General features: G+C 46.5%; 1 protein-coding gene across 2 annotated transcripts in view; it reads right to left on the reverse strand.

The window, feature by feature from the left end:
• MAK (male germ cell associated kinase) overlaps positions 1-12,401 on the reverse strand; it is a 653,239-nt gene that overhangs the window by 63,807 nt on the left and 577,031 nt on the right. For both annotated transcript variants that reach the window (XM_078688092.1, XM_078688093.1), the window contains exon 13: positions 9,834-9,959. In XM_078688092.1, the coding sequence (XP_078544218.1) occupies positions 9,834-9,959 (126 nt within the window). The remainder of the gene's footprint in view (positions 1-9,833; positions 9,960-12,401) is intronic.

Raw genomic sequence — 12,401 nt, forward strand, 5'->3', positions numbered from 1 at the left:
ATTGGACGAAGTCTGCCATCCTTCTTGGGAATCAGGAAATACCGGGAGTAGCATCCCTGACCCCTTTCCTGCTCTGGAACCACCTCTATCGCACCCTTTCTTAAAAGAGTCTGCACTTCCTCCTGCAGAAGTAAGAGGTGTTCCTCCGTGCAAAAACCTTGGCAAGGAGGGTAATTTGGAGGAAACTCCCGAAAGGGAAGAGCATACCCATTTTCTACGAGATTGAGAACCCAAAGATCTGATGTAACCGATTCCCAATCCTGTAGAAAGTGGGTAAGCCGACCCCCCACCGGACCCACATGATCCCGAATGGCGGATCTAGGGCTGCTTTTCTGTGGCTGGGGGGTTGGAGGAGTTGGAGGAGGAAGGGGCTTGACGTCCTCAAGGATGAGCTCTTTGTCTTCCCCTGTGTGACTTGTACAAAGGATTCTGCTGCTGCTGCCTGTGCTGCTGACCTTGCCGATAGGAGCGAAAGGAAGAGCGTACGAATCCTCTGAACCTTCTGGTAGAAGAACCCCTGGTCTGAAGCCCTAAAGATTTGGCAGTAGACCTACTGTCCTTAAATCTTTCTAAGGCTGTGTCAGCTTTTTTACCAAAGAGTCCAGCTCCATCAAACGGCAGATCTATCAAAGTGGCCTGAACAACTGCTGAAAAATCTGAAGATTTCAGCCATGCTGACCTTTTTGAAGCAACCGCAGTACCCATGATGCGTGCCACCGAATCCGCAGTGTCCAGCCCACTTTGTATTACCTGACGGGCCGCTGACTGCACATCCGTAAACACCTCTTCAAAATCCTTCCTGTTGTCAACAGGGATCTTAGGTGCCAGAAGACGGAGTGAATCCATGAGAGCATGTACATATCTCCCCATAAGGCAAGTGGCATTAGTTGACTTTAATGCCATGCTCGCAGAAAAAAAGGTCTTTTTTGCAACTTGATCTTGTTTCTTAGCATCCTTATCCCCAGGCACTTGAGGAAATGCACTCACAGTGTTTTTGGAACAAGCTGCCTGGATTACCAAGCTTTCAGGTAAAGGATGAGAAGTCAGAAAAGCAGGGTCTTCAGGAGCGACCCTGTACCTTCTTGCCACACTCTTGGAAACAGCTCGTGCCGAAAGCGGCTTTTTCCAAACTTCCATAATTGGCTCTGTTATTCCACCACAGAACTGGGTGAATGCAGAACCTCAGTCAGTAGATTGGACTTAAACTCTACTGTAGGAAGGGTCAAATTCAAAAGTTCCGCCGCCTTCCTCATAACCAAATGATAAGGCTGAACATCTTTCGAAGGGGCATCAGACACAGAAGGTAACTCCCACTCGGGAGAAAACTCCAGGCCACTACCCTCCGCCAGGCTATCAAAACAGTCATCCTCAAGCTCTCCTTCTTCCACTTCAGCTTGAGCTTCTGTATACCTTTGTTCTTCCATGAGGTGCTGAGCCTCCCTCCTGGACCTTTCCTTCACATGCAATGCCACCGGATCCATCAACGACTCCGACGGAGCCGGAACCGACGTCGGTATCGAATCCGATGGCATAGTGGCTTGGTCTCGAGGTCGACTCGGAGCAAACAACGTCGGTATCGGCGTCGACGACCTCGGCGGAGCCGGGTATTGCCATTGCGGTGTCTGAGCCGGCATGAATGGCATAAATGGAGCCGGAGCATAGGAGTGCGGAACTCCTAAATTGAAGGCTAGTGGACCCATGGGACCCAAAGGCGCACCAGGCCCTTGAAAACACGCCATACATAGCGTTCAAAAACGCTGATGGGTCTTGGCCCAGGGCCGGAAAAGGTGGCTGAAGACCCTCAGGCTGGCCTTGAGGAGGTCCTGAATTCGGCTCATCCACAGGCACAGAAGTCTCACCTTCCGGAACTTCTTCCTCATGCTCACGGGCCGGGGACGGCGCTGGAGATTGAACCGGAGACGGAGCCGGGACCTGCGACTCCGAAGGCGAAGCCTCACCTTCCGGATCCAAGTCCTCCTCTGGTGGAACCACTTTCGAACGTACCTTCTTGGGTGACTTCGACCTCGAGTCCGAATCCCTACCGGAGTGACGTCGGGACTCATGTCTTCTCTTCTTATGCTTCTTCCTCGACTTTGAAGCATGATCTGATGACGATTTCGAAGTAGACTCCACTCGAGGCCTTGATCTCGACGCCGATCTCGATCTCGCCCTTCTCGAACGACACTTCGAAGACCTTTTACCCTTGTCACCTCTCAGCTTCGCCACCAGAAGTTTGGTCTCTCTCTCCCGCAGAGCCTTTGGGTTCATCTTCCGACATGATGAACATCCATCCACATCATGATCCGAGCTAAGACACCAGATGCAATCTTCATGCGGGTCCGTGATGGACATCATTTTTCCACACTCTCTGCAAGGCTTAAACCGGTCTTCTTTGACGACATCGTGAAGGAAACAAAGAAACAGAAAAGTGAAGAAAATAGCAACAAAGTTACTAAGAGGCTACAGAGATTCCCCGAAACCGTTAGCGTCGACGACGCGGAAAAAAGGGAACTGACGTCATCACGCCAGCGTGGGCCTATTGTAGTGTCGGTGACCTCAGTGGAGTCGCGTGCGATGCCGTGCTGCAATGACGTCGTCCACGTCGGCGTGAAGCTACAAAAGAATTTCCGAATGTTGCTGACGCAAGGGGGATATTCACAAGGTGAGGAATCCACTGGCAGATGTATCTATCAGAAATGATGAATCAGAAAGGGGAGTAAATCTTATCAATACACCCCTTTCATCAGAAGATAAAACAACTCATTCTTTAGTCATATAAATTGATAAATGTGACAAATTAAAGTAAGCATTAATTCATCAAATTCCTTATATTAGACTGGCATTCGAACATAATAAAAAAGATTATAGGCAGACTGTGCTGGTGCAATAGGAAATAAAGAAAATTGCCATTCGTTTTTTGCTTTGGAGAGTAAAGGCAATGATGGTATTTGTGAAAAATAGAGTGTATTTTCCTTATGTAATCACTGAATTGTACGGATTCTATCAAATGAAAACTTAATATCAAAAACACCTTGCTAAGAGAACATCAACAAATAAGTGAGGTGTTGATGAAGTTTTAATAAATTACAGACAAAGGCAACACTTCCAATCTTCAAGTCCAAGAACAACATTGCCTAAAACTGAGGCTGAATGTTAGAGCAACCACGATTAATGAACACATTTATTTTGCTTAGTGAAAACTGGAATGAAAATACCAAAAACTCACCCTGCACAAAGTTAACTTGGCACGGAGTCAATGAATAAAATGTTATTAATGTAGAAAAGAATATGAGGTGATACGAATGATTTAAGGCAATTTTGTGTACTACCAAATTCTAAAATAAATAATTTACTGAGTTTTGCAGTAATAATTTGCATACTGCGCTGGAGGCTATATTTCATACTATATTAATCAAATGTATGGATTACTTTACTCTTTTAAGAAAAAACTGTAGTCAGCTATGCAACATTGAAGTTACCATAAAAAGAGCTTAAAAATGTACTCCACCCCCCTCCATAACGTGCCCACCCCTTCGCCCCTGTCGTTCCCCTACAGTTCATATCACATACATTACCTCACTGTTAGGTATGACAAAATTGTATAAGTAATCTGTAGGAGTCCGTAGGTAATATCGTAGACCCAGCAACAGCATATCAGGCCTACAATCTCCAGGATCATAGCCCTGGGGGATGAGACTAGTTACCACTACTGTTGTTCTAAGGGGTCTCCTCTGATGCCTCCAAGGGTGAAGGCTCTGGATGTGTATACTATCTACCAATGTCTCCCAGGCTCTGGTTATTTCTAGAGAACTGCATCCACATCTAACAAGTAGCTTGCCTTTGGTAACACATTATCGGGTAGAGACAAACTCTAGCTGCAAATGCCTTACCTTCGAATTTCCCATGTGTCTGTCAGTGACTGTCCGGGACTGTCTGGGACACAGTCACGGACTTGATCAAGGACTGGGAACTGGGTGGAAAATGTACCCAGAAAGAGTAGAACAGCGCTACCCAGGATCACACAGGAAATCAGAGGAGAAAAAGGGATCCAAAGGGGAAGCCTGAACAAGTGAACAAGATGGCTAAGACATAAAGGATGGGCACTCAAAAGGCGGTGCAGCATTCAGAATCAGTACACCCAGGACAGATGTGCTACACACCTATAAATAAAACAACATTAACAATAAAGGGAATGTGGGGAAAAGCACTCGGGAGCTCCTCAAAGTAAGATTGAAGCTCAGTATGTTCCTCACCCACAAATAGGATATGCATGCAAAGGCAGGGTCTGTGGAGCTGATACCAATGGTGATGTTATAAATGTAACTCAAAGACAATACTCACAGTGAACAAGAAACACCACCTAGGTAGTCAGCAGTGCCCATGGATCCTGGCGATCAAACAGGAACACGCAAGGAAGTAACAGCAAGGGGGTAGAACTAAATACAAGCACAATAGACAAGGAGCTAGCAAGGAGTACTTAATAGGAAAGGAAGAAATCACAGGGCACACTTGGGAGACAGCAAGTAACAAACATATAAGGTAATAGAAGCAAGACAGCATAGCAAATCAGGAACAAGAAATAGCTGAAGCTCAGGAACAAAGAATAACTATAGCTCAGGAACTCAGGAAACAAGGTAGAACTGCAGGCAGTGCTAATTCAGGCACAAGGAATGGTTATAGCTCAGGAATCACGGAACATCAAAAGCTCAGGAAACAAAAATCGGTCTCGCCAGAACACAGCTACAATGACCAACCTTGGCCTGAAGGGAGCTGGTGCTTAAAAGAGCTCAAAGTAATCACATGCATCATTGCCATCGATTGTGACGTAGCGGTCACCTATATAGGCGTCACCCAGGTGAGCTGCGTCAGTTCCGTTTCACTTTTTACATGCCAGAAGAGCAGAACCAGGAAGTGAACTGACTGTTGTGTGTCAAAACTATGGGCCGTGGAAAGGGAAACAACCCTACACCTATAATAAATTCACAGAGCGGGGTTGCGTGGGTGGGTCTGCAAGGAATCTGCAGCTAGATTATTCTGTTAATTAGATAATGCATTACTGAAGGTAAGTAACTTGTTCATCTGATTGAGACTTCTAGCTGCAGATTCCTTACCCTTGAATAGATACCCAAGCCATACTTCCTGGTGGTGGGCTGTGGACAGATTTACTACACTGGAAAGTCCTGCAGGACCTTAAGGGTGAAATGCCTGTCCCTATAGACCTGACTGTCCAGGCAGTAGTGTTTTTGCAAACGTGTGGTGTGAAGCCCACATTGCAGCCTGGCAGATGTCCAGGACTGGCATTCCACGAGCCAACGTCATGGTCGAAGCCTTACCCCTGGTAGAATGGACTCAAAAGCCTTCCGGAGGCTTCTTCCTAGCTAGGGGGTAGCAGATCTTAACGCAGATAAAGACCCAGCTTGAAATGGTTCGCTTCTGCACTGTTCACCCTTTTTCTTTTAGCTCCCAAGTAACTCACAAAGAGTTGTGTGGTCAAGGTAGAACGATAGTGCTCTTTTTGGGTCCAGTTGATGGAGACACTTCTCTTCCTTAGAGAGATGTGGGGGGAGCAAAAAAGGCAGGCAGTGAGATCCCACTGTGGCATGATAAAGAGCATAGGCAGAAACATATGTACAAGCTCTTCTAAAAACCTATTTACAGTAGGGTATTTAAACAAGGGGGGGTTGGTCCGGCAGCCACAAGAAAGCAGACAGAGCAGAAAAATAACCCTTATGAGTACCCAAAGTGGAGCCCTGCCGTGCAATGGTAATAATAAAAAGAATATTAGACAGAGAAGCAGAAAGAGGGTCAATAGACCTTTCTGTACAATAATTTCAAACTTTCTCCAACGGCAGGCGTTTACCGCCTGGCCGCCAAGATCACATTACAAACTTCAGGAGGAAGGTCAAAAGCTATCAACTGTCACTACTCAATCTCCACACAAAGAGGCGGAGAGTTGACAGGTTCGGGTAGAGGGCCCTCCTCTGCTGCGACAGAAGATCCTCCCGAAGAGGTACCCTGATTGGAGGATCGATGCTCATTCAAAAAAGCTGATACCAGACTCTCCGTGCCCAGTCCGGAGCCATTAACCCCCTGTACCTGGTCCCGCAAGGCGGACGGAACACGCCCGCCTTGCGGGACCACGGCGGATGGTCTTTCCGTCCGCCGCGGTACCTTTTCCCTTCCCACCGCCATCCTAATATGGCGGTGGGAATTTTAAGGTCGATGGCGGAGAATCCGTGACCGCCGGGCTGGCGGGCCTCACCGCCGGCCCGGCGGTCGCGGATTCACCGCCATCGTAATGAGCCCCCTAGTGCGAAATCATGACTCAACTAATTCATACACAGATAATCAACACCTTTTTGTCAGAGTACCGAATAATATTTTGCAGTTTGGAGATTGGCGACTGCCAGGGAGTGGCCATGAGAGGTTCCTTTGGTGTATATACACAACAATTTAGGCCTAATTTTAAAGTTAAAGTTTCTGTCAGAGATATACTACTTAAAAATAAGGTATCACTGGCATTCTGACAGAAATAACTAAAACAACACTTTACATCACACGTTCAAGTAAAAGAGAAACAGAGACTGAGTGGTAGTATAAAGATTTACATAAAGACGAGCTTTTGACTCAATATACAACTCAATTCTGTATACTGCTCCAAGACCGATATTGGTTTAAGCCCTGTAATCATCTTTGCAGTTCTTGAACTTTCGAATCTGTGCAGCACAATGATGCACCTAGAAAGGCATATTAACAAAAGAACAGACCAACCTCTCTGGTGTGTCGTGTGATGGAGTAGAGTGAGTTTTTGTCCCGCTCCAGTTTTTAAAATATTTTGGCTAAAACGCCTAAGGTTTCATGGGCAGTACTGAAGGTGCACTTTTGAAATATTCCAATACAGTGTTAAGAAATAATCAACTTAGCAACAAATAAAAGCCCTCTAACACAAAAGCAAATATGCTACATCAGCAATAAATGCACCCAAATCAGCAAGAACTGTGACTCACTTATCAGAATTACACATTTTTTAATATTGCTGCCAACATTTTCAATCAACATTCTCAAGGACCTTCAATAGCATAACTTTTTAAGTAAATTTAGCTCTCAAACGTTATCCTGCCATTTTCTGAAAAAGTACTTTTTGCCACAAATAGTATATTAAATTATTAGTAGTAAGCTGGCTATGTTAGCCCCCAAACATCGCCATGCCATTTTCTGATATTACACTATGTTTGTATCCAAACACTAGCTTTTCATTTTCAGTAAATACACTCATTTTGTGCGCAAACCTAATCTTGTTATTTTCTTTAAAAATATTCTCCCCACATAATCAGATAGAAATATGAACTCAGAGAGGGCTGCACGAGATTCTCGACTGGAGTTATAAAATGAAAGAGGCAGAGAGTGAGTGCATTGTGTGATGGCCTTCGACGCCACATTCTCTCTTGGTGTTCTCCAACTAACGGTCATTAATTTTTACAGAAAGAGAAACTGAAGACTGCCCTTAGGTGATGAGGTATTCATGAACACCTCACATCTCCATATTTCATACCTCACACAAATGAATACGTTTTAGGGAGAAATGGATTGCTTGAGCCCTCTACTCCGGAGGAAGAGGTGTGGCGCCGCGGCCAGGGCGACTGACGCTGGAATCTGGGGACCACGGTTCGATCCCCGGCTCCGGCGGCAGGTTAGCCCAGCACCATGTGACTCTGGGCAATAGCTCGCTTAATCTTCCCGACGGCCCCCAGCGCCTAGAGACCCTTACGGGTGAATGTGGACTTTACTTTAATAAGAAATGCTCAAGACTTTAGCATTGTTTCGACTCCTTTTTAATAACTCTCTTACTCCTCTTGTGATGTTGTTAACTTTGATTTGTAAATTAAAATGTTCCGTTTTTAATCATTTATATAATGGTCATCTGTAAGGCAAATATATAACAGAGCATTTAGGAATAACACATGCAAACGTGTGGATGTATACTATACTAGATTCTGGAATTTGCGTTTCTTATGAAATACCATAACAATAAATATTAAATATTGGACATATATATTTGGAAGTCCATATCAATCATCATGTCATATGAGGAATTTAAAGGCAAGCATTGGCAAAGCCAACAGGTCTTGCCTTTGCAAGAGCTATTGGCTTTGTCAAATCCTTTAGCTATGTTGCACAGGAGCACAGGTACTGAGCAGCATGGTTGATAGAAAAACAAAACGCTATGATGCAGCCAGAACTGGTCGTGTCAGCGGGTACGGGGCAAGCAAAAATGTGGGACAGGTGAGGGGATAGGGCAAGCAATATCAAGCTGGGAGCTCTGGGGCTGGGGCAAGCAATGCGGGAGAAGGGCAGGTGGGATGAGCAAGCAACAATGCAGGAGAGGGGCGAGAGGGGCACGAGCGTCAGGGCAAGCAAAAATGTAGGTGGGATGCAGGAAAGATGGCATATGCAATTCAGACGGGCAAGAAACAATGCGGGAGGGGTAGGGAGGGGCCCGGGCAACAACGGCAGGGCAACCAATAAAATAAGATGGGGCAGGAGCAATGGGGCAAGCAACAACACAGGAGAGGGCGTGAGGGATGGGCCAGGCAACATAACAAGAGGAGCAAGAGGGACATGCCAAGCAACAACGCAGGAGGGTTTAGGAGGGACAGGGAAAGCAACAACACAAGAGAGTCCAAGAGGAATAGGGAAGCACCAACACGGGAAGGGGTCTGAAGGATGAGACCAACAACAACACGAGAGGGATGGGGCAAGCACCAATGCGGGACAGGGTAGGCAAGCAACAACGCAGGAGAGACGGGGCGAGAACAATTCCAGAAGAGAGTTGCACGCAACAACGCAGGAAGGGAAAACAGCACAGTGTGGGATGCGGAAAGACGGCCTGAAAACACATGCACTCTTCTTATTGAGTGATGCAACTAAAAGAAAAAAGTAGCTCCGAATGTGTGAGCTGTGAAAGGACATGGGGCATGGAAGCGGTACCTGAACCATGCTCCATGGGAGAGAAAACCCACGGAGAGCAAGTGGAACCAGCATGTGCTGACCAAAGAGAAGCAAGGCAATGAGGTATGATGAATCCACCAATGGTAAGCAATGGGAAAGCTCTAAGACTCCTTTAAATAAACAAAATGTCTTGTAAGCGATAGCAATAGGGAATGCGCTGTCTCAGATGAGACCTAAAATGGAATAATAAAGACTCTTTGGTCGTGATAAATAGTGATGAGGGCTCAGGCCTGAAGCTAAATAAAAAAACATTTTAAAGGACAAAAAAATCGCCTGGGTTCATAGATGCTCTTTTTTACACAGCCTCATTTACCACTCAGCATTAACTATACCATTCCAAGCACAAAATAGGGCAAATCGATGCAGTGACCCTGTTTGCAAGGCTCACCGTGTGGCCCTGATCTGCTGCCTGTTAGGGGCACCCTTACCCCTTGACTCAAATGACAGTACTCGCTGGACTGGGCCCAAAGCTCTGGGAGACTGGGACAACAGAGGCTGTAAGGTGCAGCAGAGGCATACTGGACTGCACACAATGAAATTGCCAGCACATCACTAACACACTTAGGTAGATATATATATATATATATATATACACACACACACACATATATATATATACGTCATGAACATCCAACTAAAGTGTAGCCTCATTTATTTATTTATTTGACACCACCAGTCCATTTAATGGAGCCAAGGAGTGCACAGAAAAAAGAAAGGTCTCCCAAGAGGGCAGCTGCTTGTCAGCCTTACTTTCCCTTTGCTCTGACCTGCAAGTGGCATGAAAGAGAACAGATACCAATGGCAGATCATAAATAAATGCTTACGTGATGCTGCTCCAAGGGGCGCAAGATGTATCCTCTGCCCGGCCGATCCCACCTCTTTTTTGTGAAAAGAAGGCATGTATCCCCCGGGTGGGTTGTATCCAGCCCCTCCAACACCTCCATAATATCCTGCAAACATCATAAAATGTTAAGATTAAAAACTGTATTTTTCATGCTCGAGAGAAGCAGATTGTTCTTTTATTTACACAAATATCCATGCCTAGCTGTCTGTGTAACCTAATAACTGCTGCAATAACCGCTGAATTACCGAACAGGAAATTATTCATCTTAAACATACAAACCTCTAATTAGGTAACCAAGAAAGGTTAAAAATGTATAAACGACCAAATACCATTACGCTAGCCACTAAAGAATTACTACGCAACAGAACCTGGTACTATATTCCAATCTACTCAACCAGAACAGTATGTCTGCTTACGTTTCAATCTGAGAAGATGTTTTAGTTTATATGACCTCCCATATATCTACAGTTCAGACCACAGAAATTCCTTTGGTGACTCTTAAAGGAGGATTTTTATAGGTAAAACCTTTTTGGATCCAACCTGAAGTTGATTTTTAGGTCTCCGCTTGACAGCACATGCGCTGTCTCGAAGAGACGTGTTGTGTTCCACCTGTGGACTTACAGGCGGTCCATGTCCTACCACTGGTAAATCTTCGACAACTCTCTCATTAGGTCTCGCCTAGTATTGCAGTGCATGCGCTGCTCGCTTTGCGAGGCATGTGGTATATACTATAGCGGGGAAGCTTTGTGTAAGCTCCGCCCATCTTTTTGTTTAGCTTACATTCTAAATGATGCATTCTGATTGGTTTTCAACTTGTTAGTCTCTCCTCCTAACGTCCATGGCGTAATGTGTACACTTCCAAGACTATTGGCCCCTTTACTCAACACTATTTTTTCCCTGTGTCCCCCCCACCCCTTACGCAGTCGATGAATTTTCACCAACCCCTCACCCCCCACTCCCATTTCCAATGCAACACGTCTCGCGTAAATGCAAGTCGTATTGCATTGCAAATGCTTGTTTTACGTAGTGCGCAGTCATTTAAAGGTAGGCCTAATGAAGCTGTAGCGGGTATGTGGCGCTGGAGCCGCCTTCCCTTTCTGCTGGGGCCGAAGCTGCGTGCTCGTACAGGCGCGCCAGGTTCGTGCCCACAGCCCAAGGAGACGCAAGCCTCCGCCCAGGTCCTGGTGTCGGGCGGGTGTTAGTGCTGGAGCTGCCAGCCTGGTATTCATTGTGGTACAAAAGGGGGTGGTGAAGGACGGAGCATCTGAACCAATCAAACACTCACACCCAGTCAACAGATCTGGGTTTAATCCATCACCGTTCTTTAGCCCACTCTGCCACCCCAGTTCCCGCATGGCCATATGCAAATCAGTCTGACCCTGTGCCTCATGGGAACAGTCCAGCCCGAACTGCCAAGCCATGCCTTCCCTGGACCGGAAACAAGCTTCCGAGGACCGGTTTCTGGCATTTCAGCCGTCTTCAGCCCGGTTTGCTTGAATCCAGTGGCAAAGTGAGCAAGAGACTCACGTCTGAGCATACCCTGCCAACTTATGGCGAACAAAGCGGTACAAAAGGGGGTGGTGATGGACGGAGCATCTGAACCAATCAAACACTCACACCCAGTCAACAGATCTGGGTTTAATCCATCACCGTTCTTTAGCCCACTCTGCCACCCCAGTTCAGACATGGCCATATGCAAATCAGTCTGACCCTGTGCCTCATGGGAACAGTCCAGCCCGAACTGCCAAGCCATGCCTTCCCTGGACCGGAAACAAGCTTCCGAGGACCGGTTTCTGGCATTTCAGCCGTCTTCAGCCCGGCTTGCTTGAATCCAGTTGCAAAGTGAGCAAGGGACTCACGTCTGAGCATACCCTGCCAACGTATGGCGAACAAAGTGGTACAAAAGGGGGTGGTGATGGATGGAGCATCTGAACCAATCAAACACTCACACCCAGTCCACAGATCTGGGTTTAATCTATCACCGTTCTGTAGCCCACTCTGCCACCCCAGTTCAGACATGGCCATATGCAAATCAGTCTGACCCTGTGCCTCATGGGAACAGTCCAGCCTGAACTGCCAAGCCATGCCTTCCCTGGAGCGGAAACAAGCTTCCGAGGACCGGTCTGAATTGGTGTGGCTGAGTGAGCTAAAGAATGGTGATGGATTAAACCCAGATCAGTTGACTGGGGGTGAGTGTTTGATTTGCTCAAACGCTCCGTCCATCATCCCCTTTTGTACAGCCTGGTATTCATGGCTGCTACGGGCCCCAGGCATGTGAGAGTGCTGGAGCTGCCGACTGGGCAACTGGGTTCAGCTCCCTGCGCCGGCCCAACATCCTTTTGTATAGGGCGCTGATTAACATGACAGCTGCAGCCAACACGGGAAAAATTAGCATTTCTTAGAAAGTGCTTCGTGATTGTCTGGCACGAAGGCGGCTCGCACTTCCCTCAAACCCAGGCAGCTAAAAATAATTATTTGTAGACGAGGTTGTGGCGTAAGACTAGAGCCACCGATTTTCGAGCCTGAGAAAGCAGGTTCGAGCCTGACA

This window comes from Lissotriton helveticus, chromosome 4_1 (assembly GCF_964261635.1).
Source record: "Lissotriton helveticus chromosome 4_1, aLisHel1.1, whole genome shotgun sequence".
Taxonomy (NCBI): Eukaryota; Metazoa; Chordata; class Amphibia; order Caudata; family Salamandridae; genus Lissotriton; species Lissotriton helveticus.